Source organism: Osmerus eperlanus, chromosome 21, assembly GCF_963692335.1.
Source record: "Osmerus eperlanus chromosome 21, fOsmEpe2.1, whole genome shotgun sequence".
NCBI lineage: Eukaryota > Metazoa > Chordata > Actinopteri > Osmeriformes > Osmeridae > Osmerus > Osmerus eperlanus.
In genome coordinates this window covers 8,460,202-8,484,425 of record NC_085038.1, presented here as the reverse complement: position 1 = coordinate 8,484,425, position 24,224 = coordinate 8,460,202, and the positions used below count along the sequence as shown (strand labels likewise).

The 24,224-nt window shown below is 43.5% G+C and overlaps 1 protein-coding gene across 1 annotated transcript in view; it reads left to right on the top strand.

Moving 5' to 3' along the window:
- The first annotated feature begins 1,586 nt into the window (after positions 1-1,586).
- Positions 1,587-24,224, top strand: part of LOC134007390 (rho GTPase-activating protein 6-like) — a 45,952-nt gene continuing 23,314 nt past the window's right edge. The window contains 1 exon segment of the mRNA XM_062446821.1: positions 1,587-2,396. Coding sequence (XP_062302805.1) covers positions 1,875-2,396 — 522 coding nt within the window. The 5' untranslated portion in view covers positions 1,587-1,874.

The window sequence follows — 24,224 nt, the reverse complement described above, 5'->3', positions numbered from 1 at the left end:
CGCAATTGGAAATTGTACTGTGGACCTCTATGGACACCGTCTAACTATAATGTATTGCCCAGAAGATGTCGCCAAATATCATAATAATCAAGACACATTTCACTTCCACGTTTTAATATATTATAATGTTAATCATCCATTTTGATATAATTGTTCTACAAAGAGAGGAATGCATATTTCGCTGTGCATTGACAAAAGCATAAAAACATATCTGGATCCTTACTGTGACACAAACTATGATATTAAATTTAACTGATAATCCATTTAGAAATCTTTCTAAATTAATTAAATCTACAGTTAACTCTGCAAGTATACGGACCGGAGGAGGTTGTACCATGGCTATCAATAACAATCGAGAGGGGATGTTTTCATGAAAAACACATGTCCCTAAGCATGACAAATTTGAGTACAGCTGACCAGTCAACATGAAACCATTTCACTTTATTGAAACAACATTTTGCTTTAAACATGAAGGTATGGGGGAGCTTACGCACACATGTTATGATGTCATTCTGACAACAGATTCTATGTCCCAAGGCATGTGCAAGTTTGATTTCAATGGTGAGGCCCCTGAACCCCAAACCCTATCCCTCCGTGCTATAGTTTTCTGTAACACTGCCCCCCTCCTCTCACACATATCACTCACTTACACAGGCACACAAAACATGCTTTTTGTACTGCAAGCTGTCCAATTCACTGCACTCTATAGCTGATATTTTCTTTGTTCCTCTCTCTCTGTCTCTCTCTCTGTCTCTCTCTCTGTCTCTCTCTCTGTCTCTCTCTCTGTCTCTGTCTCTGTCTCTCTCTCTCTCTCTCTCTCTCTCTCTCTCTCTCTCTCTCTCTCTCTCTCTCTCTCTCTCTCTCTCTCTCTCTCTCTCTCTCTCTCTCTCTCTCTCTCTCTCACACACACACACACACACAGACATGCACACACACCCTTCTTCTCTGCCGGCTGTTTTTAGGCTGGTCGAATCGGACTGCGCTGTTATCAGTGTCATGCCGTGCTACTTCATAAGCTTCTTTATCAGAGCACTCCTCCCCCAGCATCCTGCGGTGCTTCATATTTCCCATACTTTCTCACACACACACGGTTGTAACCCCAGTTTTACTTTTAGTCTTCATCTGAGGTGCATGGTACAACAACACAGAGACCTAACCTCTGAATACATTCACAAGGGCAACACCAGACTATCTGGAAGTGAATCCAGTTTTACTATAGGCAGGACTATGTGTTGCCATTGTGCCCCGGTATTCAAACATATTTACATAGATACATTTATAAGAAACAGGTCTTAGCAATGTCTCAGACCATTATATCTGTCTACCAGCTAATGCAAAACAGAATATTATGGAAAATTAATCCTTAACCAACTTAATGCTTGAATCAAATCCAACTAAGTTGAATTGTGCTACAATTCATAATACATGGTAAACATAGTAAACCAATTTAATAGATGCGTGCAAAGAGTAACCCACTGATGAACTAGGCTACTTGGATTCTAAACTTTTTACGCATGGTCTTACGCAATGTAGTGCGCGTATAACGGCCCCGGTCGGTCCTGGAAACACACAGTGATGAAGTTCAGTCAGCTCAACCTGCCGCGTCACACTCCAGTTTGGGTTAGGGTTAGTACGTAGGTAGGCTACGTGCAGAGGAACACGAGAGGACAAATTCAGTCTCTTTTTGCAATGGGACTAAACTGCATTCCGGTTTCAGCGCAAAAGCAATCTAGACGGAGCTACAATGATTTCAAAGGGTAGCTTCTGATGGGGCAGCGTGGAGTAGGGTAGTTCATCAGGTAACTCAAACTGAACTCCAGAAAATCAACTGGCACGTCCGCTAATGCGCTCTTGCGCTGAGCGGATAAGGAGAGATGTCCTCCTCTCAAGGAATACTGAATAGCGTCTTCTCGTGCTCTTCTCCGGCATCAAAAGCGGTCTCTAAAAGGAAGCTACGGCAAACTCGTAGCTTGGATCCTGCCATCATAAGACACTGTGGCAGCGAGACTGATGTTGGACCTGGGGAAAGATTGAAGGCACCTGGGCTAGGCGTGGGGGAAACAGGTGTCTTTGCGTCCTCGCAGTTGCATGGGTCCCCGGAACACCTGGCTGCGTTCAAGCATGACATGCGGTCCAAAACTCTGAGATTGAAACAACCGCGATCCTCCCTCTCGCCCCCATCCACACCACAGGACATATCCCCGTCTTCGAACTTTCACTTCGAATATGATGTGAGGGGCGCAAAAAGGAATACCGCATGGGATTTACCATTTCTTGTCCGGAGCCCCAGTAACACTGCCCTTGGGAGCACCAACACTTTGTTCTCACCTCGGAGGTGGCTCCAAAAGAAGCTGCAACAATCAAGCTCAAGCGCCTATATTGTGTGGAAATCGGAGGTAAATTTGCTTAACTCTTTTAACGTAGGGAAAGCCGAGACATGTTAATGACAGCATTCATTTTACTTTATGGTAATTTGAAGTGTGTGAGTAAGCTTTTGGATGTGAATCGTTAGGGACACAATTTAACCTGTTAAATTGTGTATATTCAACTATATATTCATTTTGGTCTCTCAAACTATTGCATTATAACATTTAAGGTCAGACCTGGGTCAATTAGGCCTCTTTTTGGGTGCACTTAAAGTAATGTGGGGAAATGGACCACTACCATTATTGCTAACTTTAAAGCAGATTAAAACTCCTGGATTACTTTCTAATACTTACTTTCCAAGACACAGGTCTGACTTTTAGTGCAAATGGAGTGGGAATGAACACATTGCAAGATGTGGCTATTAAGTCCTCACAAAAACACACTTGGTATGCCCTTCTTATTTTTAGCAGAGGGCTTTATTGGCTGCATATTTGGCTACAATCCATCTGCTCTGGTGGAAAGGTATGATGATTTTGACCATATTGTATGACTCTCCTTAAAGCCCCAGTGTATAACGATGTTAAGCACACACATCACAGAAAGGTTTGCTTTGGCCCCGATTGGAGTTCTCATGAGTGTGAAACTGTCACAAGGTCAATCGCAGCCACATTTCAAGAAGGTTTCTCACGCGTTGCAGACCACCAAAGTGTATCGCTGTTCCCAGAGCCGGAGCAAGGACATATAAGTACAGCGAGAGGGGAAGACCCTAACCCCATTTGAACAGCTTGATCCAGACTCAGGAACTCATGGAGAGTTATGACACTTAAGGGCTTGCAGGTCTGAGACACTAACGCACACACACACACATGCACACACACACAAACGCACACAGCAGATTTTTCTCTTTCGAAACACAACCTTTATATTCCAGTATGTTCTTCAACAATGACAAACATCGACACTGTGTCTGTTCCAGTAGAGCAGCGAGAAGGCATGGTAGAGGTGGGGTTGTCTGTTCAAAGAGCCTCACAGCATAGGAAAACCTACTCAGTGAGATATACCTGTAAACATGCCTACTTCCAGTTCACCTGTAGACATGCCTACTTCCAGCACACCTGTAGACATGCCTACTCTCAGGTCACCTGTAGACATGCCTACTTATAGTTCACCTGTAAACATGGCGACTTACAGTTCACCTGTGAACATGCCTACTTACAGTTCACCTGTGAACATGCCTACTTACAGTTCATCACATCATATGATGATGTTGCACCATACCTGTCATGACTGTGGTCTGCTTTGCACTAACGAGAGAAAGACTGAAACAAAGAGAAATGAAAGACTAGTTTCTGTGTGAAGGGAGATGTCAGAGTACGCAAATCACAAATATTCAAAGTACTCAAGAGTGATGAGTCATAGAGAAAAGTGAGGGTTTGTGGACAGGACCTTGCTGTTGCCACGGGTACAGTACAGTTCAGTTTGTTCATTTTCTAAATAAATACCAGCAAACAATTTCGTACGTGCTCTGTTTGTCAGTAAGAACTTTTTCCAGAGTTTCAGTGTAACAAGTCAGAATATGCTGACAGTCATTAATCATCATTATAATAACATTATCTCAATAAAAAATGTCATTCAGCAAGACAGATCGCAATAATAATCAATGTCCAATTTTAAGGGATGCATTGGCTCAGTTTTCCAAGCATTGTAGCCTATTAGTGATTCAGTGACGTAGATTTCTTTGATGTGTATTGGATTTAGTATGTCTGACTATGTCTTGTAATCTATGTTCATAATCAATTAATATTTTGTCATTCTTTAGAAGCACATTGGCTCAATTGCAAATTGGCAAAGGTGGCTAGAGATTTATGAGAGATGTCAGTTTTTGGATCCCTTTCAACTTCCACCACATGTTGTACTCACAATGCAGAATGATGCGGTCCATGAGTAAGAGTTGGGTTCACCCACGTTTTATATGAATGGAACCTGCTGTTCAGTATTTCATGAAGATTTACTTAGAACCCACAATTTGAATTCCTTAGTATTACCATCCCTTGATCCCTTTTAGTAAATCTGAGTATCTTTATTTAAGTTTGAGGTACGTAACTGAATAAATGAAGCTGAAAGGTTCAACATAAAGTAAATTGCTTCCAAGTCATTTGTATTTTGCTTTTGCATGCATATGAATGCAGTTGACTCATGGTAATCAAACAGAGGATGTTTGTAAAGAGTTACTTGAAGGTTTATGTTCAGAAACCATTAGAAGTTCATGGGTGAGGATGGGGGGAAGGGGGGGGGAGGATAAATTGGGAGGGAAGAGACTGTAAGATGCATGCTTATGTTACAATCTACAGCCTTACTCCCTCTCGTGAAGGCCAGATTGAATCAACAGGTGAAAACCATTACTGAACATAAACTGTTGACATTTAATCAACTGTTGGAGGTGAGGCTAGGTAGCCGTCACACGCCCAGACCCTGGGCACGATGCCTTGCATGCTTTAATGCATCTATTTGTCTGGGGCATCGAAGCATCAATTTTGATTTCATTGATGATAGCAAACTCCCTCGCTTTTTCAGTTCTCATATTGTTTTAGGTTCTGCCAGCTGGCTTGGATCAGTGCCACGGCCAATTCTTTTTGAATCGACATCCTGTTGCTAGCATGCCTGCTAGCTAGATCTTACTGTTGAGCGATCTAAAACACCCTCTCCACCCCCAGTCATAGGATTTCATCGAAAGTTATTAACCTCTCATACCTGCTTTAAACTGACTGCCTAACGGAAAGCATCTGTTAAAAAGATTGTCAAACAGGAGATACGGCACTGCATGGTTTCGTCAGTTTGTCTACTCATAATAAGTTCTGTACCATTCAGATCACATCAGTCTGAAGGTGCCTGGCTGATTGAGGTAAACAATAGATAAATGGAGGACATCCTCCAAGAACTAACATTTCTGCCTCAGTGAAGCGTTGGAGGACTCGGGCCTTGACAGTTGTACATCGTTGGAATGTTTCACCCATAAAGTGTGGCTGGCTACAACTGGATTGGTCGCACCTGCCAAAGTCCTCTTGCCTCTCCTTGTTGTTTCCCACTGCTGAGTTTGCAACTCTGTCTCTGCTTAGAAGGTAATCTGCTCATTTGGATCATCTGACTATTGTTGTCTGGAAGGACTGTATATCAAATGACCGCCCCTTATCTTGAAAATCAGATATGCATGTGTTTCCCAACTGTGAAATAACCTACATCATTTGTTTGGGGTGGCCGTGTCACACATGTTCTTTTCTTCTCTCTGTGGGGAATAGGATTGGGATTTGAGTCAGTACATCTGCTTTTTCCAGACTATTAACCATTCAACTTGTCTGTTGCCATTTACCATGTTGTAATTTGTCTTGATCGTTTTGGTATTTGGATTGTGTAAAGATTATTCATGCAACTGGTCTGTGTGCAGATAGAAGACTTTTCAGTGGACTACACCATAGATTGACTCTTTCTGTACTATAGCCATCCACAACTCTAAGGTTGCTGCATTTTTGTTTTGTAAAGAACTGGTTCACTCAGATAACCATCAGACTGCGGCAGCTCTACACCAAAAAAACAACAATGGGATTTTTTCGCAGTATCAATAATCTTGTTGATCTCATAGGATTCATTTTTACAGTGGGGAGAAATGAAAATAATCATAAACTGATCTCCCTGTCAAAAGGGAATCCTCCATTTTTGTTACTGGTTACTGCTGAGCATGTTCAAAAAGAAATGCCACGGGATATAATAATAACGTTCTTTCATTACTTATAATATTTTATCTGACAAGATGCCTACTGAATACCTAATGGTATGTGCAACGTTTTCTATTTGATGTAGTTGTGCAAGCTTGGATTAAGGTTAGGAGTTGATGAATTCTGACAAAGGTATTTGCATCAACGGTTGAGAAACATCATTTGAATAGGTGCCTGCAAATAGTTGCATTTGAGTATGTGTGTGTGTGTGTGTGTGTGAGAGAGAGAGAGAGAGATGGCGAGAGAGAGAAAGAAAATTAATTGTTAGTTTGATTGTTAATAACTTGTCTTTAAGGTACGTTTTCTCAACATTGAAAGGAGAGAACTGCTTGACATAGAGCTGCCTGTAAAGTAAACATTAATTTCCGCTGCCAAATCTTGGTGTCTGTTGCAGATTACCTTTCTCCTCCAATGTGAAGCCATCCTTGTGTAGATCTTTGTTTAGAGAGAGCACATTAATGTGGTCTGTCATGGGGAAGGCATGGGTTTGATTCAAGCTATTTCCAAACCTCACAACTCTTGTTGTGAGGGCTTGGACGGGGTGTTAGGTTTACAAGTAAAATTTATTTATTCATTTCTTCAAATGTAAACTGTAGCAATAATGATACATACCCGCCGAAGTCTTCCCATGAATAATATCCTGACTGCTCCATTTTAAACAGACCAGAAATTTGAGGCCATGTTAAACATGGTGTTATTGCTGTGAGAGAAGCCACACCGTAGATAACCATCTTTTGAGAAACATTTAAATAGAAATATGAATGTTCTTTCTGTTTATAAACCCATGGTGCCTAGCGCCTGCTCAGAATCATAAACTTTCACATTAAACTGTGCTCACCCTGAGGTACTGTGGTGAATGTCTTCCAGATTGTCCACACGTTGTCACATGACAACAAATTCTTGTTTTCTCTGTGTTTGTGTCCCTGATTTGAGCTGCATGTTTTTGCTGTGGATGCTGTACTGTTTTTGCCTGCAGGGAACTGGGATCTTCATAAGGCCAGAGGAAGTGGAAAAGTTTTCATTTCCTGTCACTGCTGCAGAATGATCCTGAAGGAAAGAACACAATTGGTCCACTTTGGTTTGTAAACGATGGACACCTGAGTTCAACCAGGGACAATCGCTGACCTATTTATTCATAATGTGATGGCATTTTTTTTTCTCAGTCCATCTTAACAATTTCATTTTACTCAGTAAATTAACTTGATGTCTACAGCATGTGACATTATCCAGTGTCCTGTCCTTCTTGCTGCAGAGGACATTTTATGTTCTTTAATTTCCCATCAACCATTATTTCCTTAAATGTCTGTGTACATGAGGCAAAAATTATCAACGTGAATGTGCAATATCAGGCAACAGCGACTCGCAAATATATTTTGAATAATTTGTAAGTATTCAGTAATTGTATTCCCTTCAACAGTGTGCTTGCTGATTTATGGGTAATCCTCTATAGTATGCATTGCCCTCTGATCATTTTAGCCAGAGTCCCACGATGGATTCAGGCTCACACGAGGGAAGTTGTTTGGAATTCCAGGCCAGTGATGCCTGGGGCCCTGTCCGAGAGGGGTGGCGGCCCCCTATTCCCAAACCTATCACCTGGCTTTACAGTCAGCTAAACTCCTGCTATTTCTTCCTTTTTTGACACAGTTTTCTGAATAACTGAAGCAGTGGGGTCTGTTATACACAGTAGCTTGTCCTGTAGATCTTTCTCTACTAACAGTTTATCACTGGCTCCTCTCCTCTCTCCCTGTGGAGCAATGTGACCTGACCTCCCGTTTCCCTGGCAGCCAGCAGGCTCAGCCTTCCTCCTCCTCCTCCTCCTCCTCCTCCTCCTCCTCCTCCTCCTCCACACCCAAGCATTCTTTAGAACATTATATCATAATAAACCATAATCACCAACAATTAGCTATAAGCTAGCCAACCACTGCCATCCCATTGCTGAAAACGTATTAATTTCCCAATCAGTTGATGGTGGAATCGGTCCAAAGCTATAGTTACAGGCACAAGCCTGAGGCCAAAGTTCTATACACACATTTCAACAAGTACATGGATCAGAGCTAAATAACTTAAGGCATTTCTCAGCGCTAACATTAAGATGGGCTAGCGGGCTAACTCTAACTGCCCAGATTACACAGCAAAAGAGGCAGAAAGAGGGAGATTCAAAGACAGAAAGAGATAGAGAGAAAGAGTGAATGCCTCATCCCAGCCATTCTTATCTTTGTGTTCTCCTCTCCTTGTGGCCTGGCTCTGAGGAGACTGTCTTATCTGCTCCATGCAGCTTGGGCCCAGTGGCCTGCCAAACAGGCTGAAATAACTCACAACTTACAAGGATAGTGATTGGTTGATACATGATATATTCCAAGCTCAAGTGTCCAAGCCAGTGTTGCAACTGTGCTAATACTGAATACAACATGCTTCATTTTTTAATAGAGGCTTAGAGCACACCCCTCACAATAGGGACCCTTGAGCTTGATGTCAAGTTGGGAGATTGGGCCTAAATGGAAGTGTATTTTTGGTTCTTATTTGCTTGGTTTTCTATTTTAAACGTTGCTGACCCGACTGCCTCCAAGCAAAAATGCTTGTAATGCCTAAATAAATATGTCTGTGTGCGATGCAGAGCCCTGTGAGACAGGCTAACCAGAACCCCTCACCCCCAAATCTCTCCAGCTGCTTGGAAGAAAAGCCTAACAGGGAACCAGCATTTCAGAAACAACAGACCTTCATAGCTATAAATAGAAAACACTTTTTTTTTTTAAGTAGCCCTACTCCCCTTGAGAGGGCTTGGCGTTATAGATGTGTGTGTATCCCCGCCCATGTGTGTATATGTTACACAGAGAGAGAGAGAGAGAGAGAGAGAGAGAGAGAGAGAGAGAGAGAGAGAGAGAGAGAGAGAGAGAGAGAGAGAGAGAGAGAGAGAGAGAGAGAGAGAGAGAGAGAGAGAGAGAGAGAGAGAGAGAGAGAGAGAGAGAGAGAGAGAGAGATAAAGGGAGAGAGAGATAAAGGGAGAGAGAGAGGGAGGGTGGAAAGGTGGTGGCTCAGTAGAACATCTTCAGTACAGCTAATATAAATGCTCATTATATGTTGCCATTACAATGGATATAATTATAGTAATGTGCTTTTCATCAGTGAGGAAGCCATTTAGCCTTCAAGGGAATTCCTATAACACCATCTCGTGGTGATCATTATAAAATGACAGAATAAAGTGCTTACTGCACTTCTTAGCCACAGAGGGGGGCTATTATCCTTCTTACAGTAAAGCGTTGCACACAAAACCTTTTGAGACTCATTTATTGAATAGGCCTACAGGACGACTGCACAACATGCATATGCTTCACCTGCGGTGTGAATTACACCAATGGGGGAGGGGGGGGGGGGGGGAGGACCACACCACACCTTCAATCCATCTCACTGTAAACAAATGCTCATAAACAACATGTATGAATGCTAGATAAAGCTTCCATTATGACCGTCCTGTTTACGCAGTGACACAGCAGCCTATCAGAAGCTTGCGGCTGCACAGCGGTGATAGTTGACAGTGCAGTGAGGAGCAGCTCTTGGGTGGGCTGCGGTTCCATCTGTCCTCGGCTGCTGCCCTCCTCTGGCCAGCTGGAGCGACGACCGCCATTCTGGGCACCAGCACGTGGTCCTCAAGTTACTGAGTGGCGTTGCATCAACGATGCAGATGGCAATCTTGATTTACATATCTGACACTCATATGAGTATTATATCATAGGAAACATTGATATATATATATATATATGTATATACACTATACTATATGTGTTGTATTAATACATGGGTGTTGGTTATTCGTTTGAAATATTTTATTGCCTGGACCGCCATAGAATTGGTCTCTGTGCAGAGGCTAGCCTTTTTGAAAACCGTACTATCCGATGGTTATCACCCTCATTGTGGTGGGTTTGTTCTCAAAATGGCTTGTCTGTAATATCTCAACCTTGTTTTTTCAACAGCTCCATTGCTGGCCCTCTTGTTCCTCCACAAGAGGAAAAAGTGAAGATGAATAACAGTGTGCACAAGCAAACTCCAGCTGAGTGTTGTGTTTGTACTGCTTCAGCAGGGACAGGCGTCACATCCAGGCATGGATCAAAATCCATGCTGTTGGTTCTCTTCCCAGAATCCTTATGCAGTGACGTGTGTGTGTGTGTGTGTGTGTGTGTGTGCGTGTGTGTGTGTGTGTGTGTGTGAGGATGTGTGGGTGTGTGTTGCAATTCCATTTGCTGTGAATACCACAGAGGTTTCATTTTGCACTGTTATTGTGTTATATCGTCGATCCTTTTCACAGTCCTTTATCTCTCCAGTTTTAATCCTGCCCCTCCCTTCCCTTCTCCTCCCCAGGACCTGGAGCCTCCATGTCTCACAGACGGCCTAATTAGACAGACAGCACAGGAGCTGTCGCTTTGTTATCTTGGTTAGTGAGTAAAACAGTACTTGTGTCTGGTCCCCTACTGCCTCCCTCCCTCTCATTGGTGGACAGTCAGTGGCTGTTTTGTGTGTGTGTTTAATAAGTGAGTGTGTGTGTGTGTGCAGATCAGTATTTAAATCTGTGTTAATGTCTTCAAGCTTCAATCAGAAAAGAAAAACCCCTCTACCCCCTTTACAACCACAAATTGCATTAAGATGGACATGATGCACGTCCCCCCCCCCCCTCCCCCCATAGTAATGAGTTTGCAACTTAACAGTCCAGCCTCTCTTTTCTCCTTCCCGGCTCAGTCAGTGTGCTCCCTGGGAATGTGAGCCGAATAAACACAGCCGATGAGCTCCTTGAGCGACCGCTTCGCCGCACCGGCCTGTCCGTCTGGTCTGTCCGTCTGTCCGTCTGGGTGTCTTGCTTTGGCCGTCCCTCAGTCACGTCTTACGACCGTGGCGCGTCACCCAGCGCCACGCGGGGCCCCCGCAGATGGGAACAGCCTGTAGGCCTGCTGGAATGGAGACACTACAGGGATAAACATTTTTCTTTCGGGTTCTTTCGGGTAATTTGAGCCAAGGAGAAGCCTCTCTACTGCATGGGGGTTAGGTCAGAGGGAAGGAGCGACGGTGGAGGGAGGCTGTTGAAGCAAGGTTGCCTACAGGGACGGGAATCAGTGCTTTCATTTCAAAATGAGGGGATAGTACCAGTAAGACGGAGACCCCGTTGGGTGATTTCAAGTAAAAACCTCGAGTAGTGAGGAATAAAAGAGAGGAGAGAAATAACAAGTCTAATGAGGGTTTTCTTCATGAAGTTTGAGTCCCAGGGTACATGGAATAAACAAACAAACAAAAAAAACACCCTCAAGAGTAGCAGCATTCCACAAAGCAATAAGTCTTTGCCTAAAAAGATAGGGAGGTGTGTTGGACCCGTTTTTCCACAGGAGGCCTTATTCATTGTAATTTGCCTCAATTGGAGAAGGATGGCTGGGGAGCTTCCAGCTCAAGGGGGAGCGTGGGAAACAAAGTCTTTGGTACGGCTCAGCCTTGTTTGGGCAGCACGGTCTGCCGTCACACCTGTGTCGGATTAGCTTAGCCAGCAGGGAGGGTTCTCGTCTAATGGAGCTATAATAGCCTTTAAATTAGTTACTGCTGCTCATGTGGCATCGTCACACTGCAGACACGGGTACCACTATCTGTCTGGGGTACACGGCACATGACCAGACTGTACCCAAGAAAAACCTGAAGCACGATGAATTCATCATATGAGGTTTCCTCTTGAAATTTGGAGTGTGAAATGGTGAGTTTGATTGCACTAAAGGCAGGCTTCTGGTCCAGTTGGTAAGCAAAGTGAGTTTTGTGAGTCTATGTGGAGTAACATACAGTCCATTGTGTATAATGCAGCGCTCTCTCTGCTGTATGTAAGGATATAGGCTGGGTTCAGAGCGTTGGTCGCAGTTGCTGGCCAAACCGGTGACCCTGCAGCCTCGCTTGATGAAGCTGTCTGTCTCATCCTGTGTTTTCTTGTCTGGAGCCCTCCCCCCCCCCCCCCCCCCCCCCGCAGAGCAGGCTGATGAAGCAGCTGGAAACACTGCGATCACGCTGACACACACTGCTGACCTTTCACCAAAAAAAATAACACAGTTGGGTCAGCTCATTGACGCATTCCTATGAAAAGCTTGTTTGACTGGGAACGCAGTGGAACTGCACGGAGGCATTTCCAAACTGCCCTAAGCATTTGTTTCTGCAGGGCACATGTGAGGACCCATGGTGTCTAACGGAATACTGACTACATTTATCGGTGTGTTTTGGTCAGTAATTGTTAGCCATTGATTTTCAACTCCATCTGCGGAGTGCAGTTGCTTGTTCCATGTCATATCCTGTAGCTGACATCATGGCATCTATATATAGTGCATACACGTATATATGCATAATGAAGTATTGATGTACGCACAATGTAGACGTTCAATGACCTCCATTGTCATGGATATTGACGCATGAACAGTATCCCCCTTGGAATACTGGTCAACGCGCTTCTTTTTTTTCTACGTGTTTTCGTTTGTTGCCGTTCTGCGTGTTTCTTTGTTGCCATGGTGATGACAGAGTGCCGTAAACACTCAAGTGTCTGTGGCAGTCTGTAGCAGTGGGCGTGGCGTACAGCAGTGAGAAGAATGCCCCTGCCTGAGCTAAAGGCTTCTAGTTGTCTCCCGACTGGATGCACGTTCATATTGAAATATACAGGCCCCATACACGCATGTATACACGCACCCCGGCGTTACTCAAACTGGACCCACTGGTGAAGGGTCACTGTGTGCTGAGGTAGGGGAGTTGTCCCCGTGTGTGGTGTGGTCAGGGAAATGTGTTGGCGCTGGTCTCCCTGTGGGAGATGGAGCAAGCTGGGGCAGGGCACGTGGGGGAGTCTGGTTAGGATTCCAGACGCATTCCGGAGGTCCCAGGGAGAGCAGAGAGCCAAGATGCATCTTTCAACCCCCCCCACCCCACCCCATCCACCATCCATATACCTCTCACCTTGCTTACCTCTCCTTTCTAACTCATCTCCCCTTTCCCTGTTTCTTGCTCTGCGGGGAGATTGCACGGTCAAGCCCTCGACGACAGGCAGACACAACGGACCAAACTAAGAGAGAAGGCCACACGATGACATCATCCTTGAAAATAGCTCTCCAAATTTAGATATTTTGGTGGCACGAGTAAATATTTAAAGATCTGTGGAAAAGTACTTTGCAGCAAGCCAAATTACATCATGTTTGCAGTTTTTTTATTTATTTATTGCGAAGCCCGTAGACATTCTCAAGCTGTTTTGTGTACACATCTTTGCCTGGATTCAGCGACTGGTGGAGGGTCGTTGTGTGTTGTTTGCTTCAAAACCTCAGCACTGGGCCAGGGTTTTAACATGCTGTCTGCGTTATTTGAAACAAATCAGATTTGAAACCTGGATGGGAAAGGTTCCCCAGTGTCGGCTAACTCTCCTTTTTATAACACATACAAATGTGTCTGTTTTTATAGCTCACAGAGGGCATTCTCCGAAACCATGTGTTTATACTCCGGCGTAAATATTTAGGCCTTCCGTCTAAAAGAATAGGAGCTTCTAAGCTGTGCCTCAGATAAGGGTTTGATCTAAAGTATGTCACCGTTTAAGGCTGTTGAATGTGACGCCCCTCAAAACCGACCAGTGTGAAATAAATGTCCTGTTTTGGAAAACTTTTCGTCAGCAATTGAACAAAATATGTTCTCTGGAGACGTCGAGTCAAGGGATTTTTGTTCTCCACTAACAAACAATACATATGTGTTATCAACAGATAGGACGACCACACACAAACAGGCCCCTCCAAACACTGACGCTCCAGTCGTTTTGTTATGTCTGACCTGGTCTGATAGGGTCAGACCAGGTCAGCCACCAAAAGAGAGGTCACCCTATCAAGGTTGGCAGAAGGCCAGAGAGACACTGGAGCGATGGAGAGATGTTGAGGCTGTGTGTGGTGCATGCAAGCGCAAAGGGTCTAAACCCAATGACCTTTGCCTGTGCAAACCCATGGCGCAATGATTTTAGCCCACAACATGATTGCAATAGTGAGCGCTTCACAAACAGTAGTGTGTACTCAAGAGAAGTGTGTGCCTGCAGACATTTTGATTGTGTTTCTAAAGATGGCAAAGTTGTCTTTTTGCCTGACATCTTTGTTTTTGGTGGGAATATTAGATTTGCTGAGGAAGAATTTGTCTAAGGATCTGTACAATTGTTCTCTCGCCAGGACACAACCAAGTTCCCGTACACCCCCCCGCCCCCCCAAAAAAACAATTAAAACAAATTCAAGACTCTTTAAGATTCATGGAAAGCCTCTCCAAGTACCATCCATCTTTCAGTTCTAATTGTCTGTGCCATCTGATAATCCTTGCAGTGGAGTGTGTCTCCACTTATGCAATAGTCCGGCTGCGACGCCATGGCAACGGCTTTCTGCGAAAAACACCACGCGTAGGTGGAGATGGCGTCTTTCTCCCTCTTGTGGGAGCAACGTGAGCCTCCTCACTCAGCCCTGGTGCCAGTCTGTATCCATCCCCTCTCCGCCACTCAAGTCCGATTCTTGTATATCCGTAACGGCTCCTTCTGGGAATGTCGGGCGAAGGCGGAATCTTCGAGCCCAGACTGACACATGCAGCGGAAGTCTGGGCCAAGTCAGCTAGCCGTGTCTTGAGGGCCTGTGAAACGTCTGACTCCGTCTCAGACGCACTTTACGCTCGTGCCCTTTGCGACAGAATGCTTTTCGAGGCTCTCAGAGGTCGTGCAAAGACGTCGCACAAGCTTTGCAACTTTTACTGGAAAGCCTTTTTACGTTGAGAAATAAGCAGAGGGAGTCTCGTCTGCGTTGTCTATGTGGAGAGTGGAATGTGGAAGTGACATGGACAAGATGAGTATGATGTCACCAGCTACTCTGTGGCAGGTCCCTTTGTCCCATATTCCTACATTCCTTTGGTTAAGTTTGCTTTTCTTCTGATGGTGACATCACTTCAGGCTGTGTGATGAAACCACCTGGCCCAGCTGGAGGTTGACAGAGAGCCCAGGGTGTGATTGAGCCACTCAAAGGAGGCAAAAAACAACACACACATGCAATATACACACACAATACACACACACACGGGGGTCTGGATTCCATCTCCCTACCGCCTAGCCTTTGTCTCAAACATCTGGGTTCTGCTCAGTGTTCCGACATGAAATATCTTGTGTGTTAGCCAGTGGAAAATGCTTCCCCTTTTCGGCCCTTTAGCTCTTCGGCAGGCTAACTAGCGTGTCACAGCCGCGTGCTCCCTCTCCCCGCACCCACGACAGAACAGAAGGAGCGTCAGGATGAGCGTCGGCCTGAGGGATGGAAGCCCGATGATTGAATCCAGACCGGGGGAAGGTTGGGGGGCTGTGGTGGGCTCAGGGGCTTGTTGCTTAGCCTCTTTCTTTCTTGGATCATTTTGGTCCGCGGACGTCTTGAGATCCTTGAAGATGTCAGGGAGATGCGCTGGTAACAAACTGTGTTTCTCCCCCCTCTCTCTCTCTCTCTCTCTCTCTCTCTCTCTCTCTCTCTCTCTCTCTCTCTCTCTCTCTCTCTCTCTCTCTCTCTCTCTCTCTCTCTCTCTCTCTCTCTCTCTCTCTCTCTCTCTCTCTCTCTCTCCGGAGACGGGGTGAGACCACATTCCCCAGCACTGAGGTCACTCTCCAAGGGCTTTGTGTTGCTCCCGCAGTAAAGGCGTTTATGTGTGTGCCCGCTTTTTGGGGGGAATCTTCCCACTCGTTCTCCTCCTGTACTCCTGACCGCCACTCATGTTTGTCTCTCAAACTATGAACGTTTCGACTTTCTCTCTCTCTCTCTCTCTAGAGAGAGAGAGAGAGTCGAAACGTTCATAGTGTTCTCTCTCTCTCTCTCTCTCTCTCTCTCTAGAGAGAGAGAGAGAGAGAGAGAGAGAGAGAGAGAGAGAGAGAGAGAGAGAATCATGTTCATTGCAATCATGATTGCAATGAACATGATCATTGCAATCATGATTACAATCTGCAAGGACACATAATTGTAAGATCATTATACGACTGCCCTGTTCCCTGAACAGGACCACTGGCCTCCCTCACAAGGCAACAAGCCTGACTTGTCCTCAAACAGGGGCTTAGAAAGCTCTTTATCCCTGGGTGTCCTGACTGAGTCACCTCCCCTGACCACTGGCAAATATCTCTAGCCCCGAACTGCTGTTATTGTGACGATGTCCATCCGTAAACAGCAATCATATACTTAGTTCTCTTTTTGGGTCTGACTTAACTGTCAGCCATTGATAGTACAAAGTAAAAGAGGGTTGTAACATCCTGAAGTGCTGACATCTCAATGTGGGTGACCCTTCCTGGTTAGCATAGCCACAACTTAATATGAATTTGAGACTTTTAAGGGGAAGCACAATTTCCCTAATTTCCCCCTAATTTCACAAATGCATGTTCTTAAAATGGTAGTCAATGGGTGATCTTAGTACAAAACATGTATTCGAAAGAACATCAAACAACATCAAAAAAACATTAGTTAAACATTTGCTAGCAAAACTTAAAAAATGTAAGCAATGCATGAAAGTTAAGTTCCATAATTAAGGAGACAAAATTGTTTATGGTCTGTTCAATGAGTTTCATTCTTGTACTATGGAAATTAAATTTGAACCAAAGATAGTACATGTCCTAAGACTACCTAAGATTAGCTAAGATTTACCAGCAGTGTTTGCACAGTGAGAGGCAAGTAGCTGGAATGGGTGGCAATGCAGTCTTCATTTTTAAATGCTTTACTGCATTTTCATGGCATGTTGAAAACTTCAATAATGAACTTTGAATGTTTCCACATGGTGTTGATCAGGTCTTCTCCTGTTGTACACAAGGGGCAAACTACATTCAATATATGAACAACATATTTTAAATCAGCAATGTTCTTCCGATAGCAAGGTCCGGGGGTCTAAAATGGGCATCTTTTTTTTTCACTTACAATTATCAGTGTTAGTCTCTCCTCTGCGATTTGGAACAAACTGTGTTTTCCTTGTCTGGGCTGGAAGAGTAGGTGCAATCAGGACAAACTGCTCCATGTTGTGTGATGATGCACATCTGGACATCTTGGGATGTCCTACCACATTCCCTTCCATCTCCTCCCCTCTTTTCATGTTCTTCTCCTCCTTCTCCCTCCCCTCAGTTCAGCTCAGGCAGTGTCAGCCGGTCACACTGGGAGGACCAAATCACCATTTTAGGAGAAATGTATCCATTCAGACCTAAACTGTTTCCTCTAGAAATGTACTTATACGGGGGTCACTTTTTTTATTATTAGCTATGACGCTAGTCATGATTTACCTGTAAAAGAAAAAATGTGCATTGGATATGTTTTGCGTAATCTGATGCAAGATGATGTCATGTGATGATGCCCTTTGACATACATCATGGTATCTTGTGTCATCTGATTTCATTGTAAAACAATCACCTTCTTGCTGCTCAACATTCTTTCGATGTTTACAAGTCTATCTGATAAACCCTGGAATCTACTGTGTGCGTGTGTGTGTGTGGTTGGGTGTGTGTATGATCTGTATGAGTATAGAATGTGCCTATAGTCAACAGGGATTTACCCATACCCAAAGGGGAAAATAACGCACAGTCTCTCTTGAAGCCTAGTAGCCTAGAGACTGACAATAGAATAGGTTATTTTATATCCCTCATGCCCCTGCCTGTCAATGGAGAGCAAATCAAATGGTTTTCCTTAACTCTAGTAAATATGATTCTAGTAACTCCATTGTAAAATCCTCACAGGAGGTGTATGAGTCCTTATGCAGCCTGACCCCATGAAACTGGGTTGTATTATTTTTTGTTTTCATATCTGTGTCCAGAAAAATTGCAGGCAAAACTTGGCTGCATTGCTCAACCTTTTACACAAAGCATTGCTCAAACTTTCCCCATTGTTGAAAACTTTTCTATTACTTCGACACTGGCCAGGTTTCAGAGAAACACTGGATCATTTTGAACATTTGCGAGTTATGTCAATTGTCACTGTTGACCCCTCATTCTGAGGCAGTGTGTACATAAGCACCTTCCCTTTCAACAACCTAGGTTGCTGCTGATTGAGTGTAATGTGCACCAGCACATCTAGACCTACTCTAATTGCTCCACTCGATCCATGGTTCCCTCTGAGGTGCCCCGCCTATCTGTCTTTCTCTACCCGACTTTGCTTCCTCTCTGCTTGGCGCAACATCGCAAATTTTAGCAGTCGGAGCGGAGCGCATGCATGGAGCTGTGGAGCACTGCCCTCGGTGTCCTTCATGGCATGGATGTAATATTGCTACATTGTATTATTTGAAGATGCAACCATTTAGCTTGAACGCGAATCACAGTTTGTTCTTAATAGTTAAATCCAAACGTTGTTGCATGAACTGATGTGACGGGCAACAACGCGTATTTGCCGTTGAGTCGCTTACTCTTTTGAGTCAGAATAACACTTGTTGAATCGCTTCGTTAATTTCTGGAGACTTTTATGTGGATTCTTATTTTGAGACATGGGCGACTCTGTTTTCCTCGACAGGCACAATTCCTATCTTGTAAGTTTGTGTGTCCAAAATGTTTACCACATGTTACATCACTATTTTTGGAGAGCACAATACACATTGTTAGTATTATAATGATTCACAATCGTTTAATGTTACCCGACTGATCATATATGACACATTTTTGTGCTATTCCTCCATGGGCATATTTTACTTCCATTGTTCACCGTATTAGAATATTCCATGAAGTCAAGTTGATGTCACTCAAGACACTGCAGTTGAGTCAAAATGTCCAGTTGAACGAAGCAACTCAGGTCAGCAACACCTCATGGCTGAATATCTGAGTGCCGTGATGGATGTTGCCAGATGTACTGTAGAGGAAGATAGGACTCTGGAGGATTGAGTGTGTTTATCATCGTTGTCTCAGTGACTGCAGCTTCACAGCACACATCCTTCCAAGACTGTACTTGTAAATACATTTTACTACATATTTTGTACTTGGATTCTTCCCAAAATTGTATGGTATACTAAAAGAGAAAGCACACATCATTCTTTTGATGCAACAGTTACTAAGGCGGAGTCAGATGGTTTGACTTAATGAAAGATCCAGGAAGCTGAATTTGTTGTTTGTTAAAGAATTGTGCATACACCCAGAACTCACCCCGTAGTTTCACAGTTGTGTTGTTATTGCCAATCTGATTCTGAACAGAACATTGCCAAAAGAATATTGTTATTACAACGGAAGCTATATTGTGGTTGCATTTTGTACACGTGTGTGTGTGTGTGTGTGATGAATGGTGACATTCTTGATGTGGGATTAATCGTGTTTACTTAACCTCTGTATGGAGTGGAACTCATTCACACAAAGTGTTTGGCTTTATTTACAAGTTCTGATGTGTGATAACAATGGGTTACAATATGAGTTTAATCAGATGACCACGAGAAGCCGGCGTTCCAGTATGTTGTGAAGAGGTTTATTGTTAGACACCAGGAAAGGTGGTGGTAGATTACAGTAAAGACACAGTGCCGAGATATGGTAATGTTGATCAGAGATTAGGCCGTCAGCGTGGGAACTCCTTCACAACCACTTCCTCAGCACTCTTAATGCAGCCTAGCACCTGTCTTTCAACATACAGTATGGTTTCCTATAGAATAACTATCTAGTGAAGCTGTTGAGATTTCGTTTTTTCGTCTCTTTCTCTTTAGGAATTAATTCAGGACTTCTCTCCAACCGTGAATAACCCTATGCCCATTGAGGCTGTTCAACAAGCAGGCTCACTTTATGAGCAATGTTTCTGCGGTGAAGACTTGTAAAGGGGCAACCATAGATTGAAAAACAATACAGTTTTCTTTGGATTTTCTGGCCCTTCTCTGTGGTCTACCAGTGGGCCTCATCTAGGACGAGGGAGTGTATGTGTGTGTGTGTGTGTGTCGAAAACCATGTGAGCGTGTGTAGCCCCTCATTTGTGGCGTGGCTTACTTACACACTCTTTCATTTAGTTGGATCATCTACAAATACCCACAATGTAGTGGTGGCTGGACTGTCTCTGAGTTTAACCCTTGTGTTATCTTCGGGTCATTCTGACCCATCAGTCATTGTGACCCACCGTCGTATTGCGACAGATTTACCGCATACAAAGACAAAGTGAAGCATTTTCTTTTAACCGTTGGGCTGTCTCAGACCCCCCACATTGCAAAGGTTAAAAGAAAATTATTTTAATTTGTTTTTGTATTGGGTAAAATTGGGTAAACACAACGATGGTTCGTTATGAACCTTTGGGTCATGTGACCCGAAGGCAGCACGAGGGTTAAGGGTGATATGTCATCAACATCTTATGTCATCGTCTTAGCATTCAAAACAATGCCAGAACCCATGTCTATCTGTCTTACTTTTGAGCAGAATGCATTGCATTGACTAGCCAATTCAGTCAAATTGCATTGTATTTGTGTTGCCCGTTTTGACATGCATGCTGGGAAATATCAAGGGAGAACGTAAAGAGTAGAATCCATGGATGGAGTTCTCAGTGAAGTATCGTTTTCTCCAATGATGATGGTTTCAAGTCGTTGTCCATGGGTTAGAGACTAATCAAAACATATTGAAATACTCCTTACACCATCCCCAAAAGAGGCTGTTTAAATAAACTACAGTAGTTGATGGCTAGTTATTGAACGTGTTGGTACTAATATTAAAGCAGAAGTATGTGCTAGGAGGATGATGTCTTCTTAAGTCTCTCTCCATCAGCCATCCAACAAACAAATTCCATATGTCGTCATTCCAAAGGCCGTGTATAAATATTCCCGATTCCGCCTTACCGGTAGGAGACATTGAGGGATGGTCTAAAGAAAGAAAGCAGCACCTCCCGGTTGCCAGAGGATAAACTTTTAATCCGTCTTGCTGGCAGCCATGTGGCTGGTCTCTGCTCACGGTGACGCGCGCCCAATACCTTACAGGATTAGACAGCGCTTGTCTGGTTCGGTGTTCACTTGCTTGCCCTTTGCCCAGCCTCAGAAGCTGGTTGGAGCAGCTGCCCTGTAATACTTTGGGTTTTCGGAGCTTGGGAATCCACTGGGATTTCTCGGGCTCTGTAAAAATAGTCCTTAACCTTTTCAAGTGCTGACGTGTCTGATGTGTCCAGGGGTTTCGAGCGGATGTTGGATAGCGGATTCTGCTTCATGGTGGTTGCGTGATGAGCACGTGATGGGTTTTGTTTTGGTTGACAGGAAGGGATGCTTTAACTCAAACCAGAGGCTCCTAGCTGGCTGTTTTGTTGTGGCTAAGTCTTCCATCGCGTTTCTCTCTCTCTCTTCCTCTGGTGAGTGATTCTTTTTCCCCCGACAGTCAATGCTGCTCCTGATAGATCACTGTGGTCAAGAACTCTGTTGTTGTACAAGCTCCTTACCAAGATGGATGGACAGGTGGATGAGTAGATGGATGCAGTGATTTACTGGTTTATGTTATACGTCTGTTGCTTAGCTTGGGGGCTTTTCTCTTGGGGTCATCACCAGCCAAGAGGAACACGCCCACTCTCCTTGGTCGTTGGACCCTTGTTGGTCCTGAGGCCAACCAACCAGTGGGGACACGCTCCACATTTTTCCCTTTTTTGTCAAAGGAGGCCTCTGTCATTGCCCCCATTATCTTAAGCTGGTCAGTCTATTACACACTAAACACACATCTTGTTAGCTTCCCCCCCCCCTACCTGGCCCAGCAGACTCACCTTGGTGTAGGGATGTTTGCTCTGTTCACTGCCACTCCCTCTACAAACAGCATCTAATGAACAAGGCACAAAGCCACCTTTCTGTTCAGTTTGAGGACACCTTGGCATTGAGGAGAAACACTCGGGCGATCCCATGGCATCCAGGCTGTAGACTTAATGCTCCCAGTGTTTGGAGTTTATTTTTAAAATTCTCTCATAAAGTGGCAATTAGGCTAAATAAGTTAAGTCGTCAGTTTGAATGTGGGAAGAATGGAACTGTCTGAAAACCAAACAGCACCACACATTGTGTTGCACAGAAACGTATTAGACTGCACGCTCAACGAGAGTTGTGTAACCTGGGCAGGGCCAAAGACATAAATAAAAAGAACAAACTGTGAACGTAATTGAAGTTTCCATAAATATTGAAGAGTTCAGCTATATCATTTGATTTAGATGTATTATGTATTGTTAGGTCACAGGATTTTGATTATTTATTTTGAAATCAAGATTTAGAACCATATACTTTGAGATTTAGGTTAGGCCACGAGGGAACAGTTGAGAGGAGATGAACCAAGAATTCCAATTTACCTGTACTTGTAAATGGTAAATAAACTTGAAGCTTTAACTAAAAATTGCCTCTCAAATCAAGGTACAGTAGGTCCAACCACTCATGTCACGGTCTCTTTGTCTCAACCCTCAAAATCATAAAGGGGTCACCATGGAGTCATCAGTTCTTCTGGGATCTTGGCTGATCTTGGCTGTCAGCTCATAGAGTGTGCATTGTTAGGATTTGGTAGATAGAAAGAGTGAGGATACTTCATTTCAGTAACTGAGAGACGTATAGGTAGATGTGTCTACATAGGACTGGAGAGAAAGTGTAGAAGAATGGTTTCTTGGAACCATGGGCATGTCTTCCAACTTTAGAACGAGAAAGCTCCATTTCCTGTCCATTTCATTGTGTTCCTGTTCATCTGTGTAATTGTGTGAACGTTTGACTGTTCATGACAGGGAGTTGTGTGTGTGTGTGTGTGGTCACACACATGATCATGTATGAGGGCCAAAAATAAAGTGCAGGTGCACTTCTAAGTGTAGCGCACCTAAAAGTTGAAGAGGGCCTGCTGTAAGGATGGGTTCGCTAGTCCCCTAGCTGCTCACAAGAATCCAAGGATCAACAAGTGTGGCTTTAAGTGCACACATACACGCGTGTGCACACACACTGCTTTTTCTTGATCTCTCACTCTTTGAGGTTTCATTTCTGGTTATATCTGTTCAGCATTAATGCTTGTATTTGTGAATTAGTTTACCACACTGCCTCAACATCCCCTTCAGTCGTTACCACACACGTCAACGACCTCTAACATCCCTCAGTAAAGAAAAATAATGAGTTTGAACTCCACAGCGTTTGACAAGTGGTTTTGTTTGTTTTTACTGTAGATTTATTTTGGACAGAATGAAAACAAAAGGCAGACCGGGTTGGACTTCTGGGTGGCTAACTGGTTGCTTCTGTTTGCTGTTGATTGTTTACAGTTGTGAGCTGATAATAACTTCTTTGCTTCAGGGCCTTTTAAGCAGAAAGGGTCAGGGTTGCATGCCATACTGCAGTGAACTGATGAATGATAAGACTAAACTCATCCATCAGAAGATAGTCAGAGCATGAGCATTGTCTGTTTGGCTACCTACCTTTCTGTCTCTTCTTTCTTTCTTTCTTTCTTTCTTTCTTTCTTTCTTTCTTTCTTTCTTTCTTTCTTTCTTTCTTTCTTTCTTTCTTTCTTTCTTTCTTTCTTTCTTTCTTTCTTTCTTTCTTTCTTTCTTTCTTTCTTTCTTTCTTTCTTTCTTTCTTTCTTTCTTTCTTTCTTTCTTTCTTTCTTTCTTTCTTTCTTTCTTTCTTTCTTTCTTTCTTTCTTTCTTTCTTTCTTTCTTTCTTTCTTTCTTTCTTTCTTTCTTTCTTTCTTTCTTTCTTTCTTTCTTTCTTTCTTTCTTTCTTTCTTTCTTTCTTTCTTTCTTTCTTTCTTTCTTTCTTTCTTTCTTTCTTTCTTTCTTTCTTTCTTTCTTTCTTTCTTTCTTTTCTTTCTTTCTTTCTTTCTTTCTTTTCTTTCTTTCTTTCTTTCTTTCTTTCTTTCTTTCTTTCTTTCTTTCTTTCTTTCTTTCTTTCTTTCTTTCTTTCTTTCTTTCTTTCTTTCTTTCTTTCTTTCTTTCTTTCTTTCTTTCTTTCTTTCTTTCTTTCTTTCTTTCTTTCTTTCTTTCTTTCCAAATTATCTCCGTCCTTTGTCACACGAGACAGTGGCTGCATGGCCATGGTCTGCTTTCCAACGACCACACGTGCATCAACCATGTTAAAGTGGTTTGTTTCCAAGAAGCAGGGTACAGAAGAAACCAGCTCCCAGCATCAAAAAAAGAGTGTGCTAACAAAAAGAGAGTCTGTTAGTTTGGA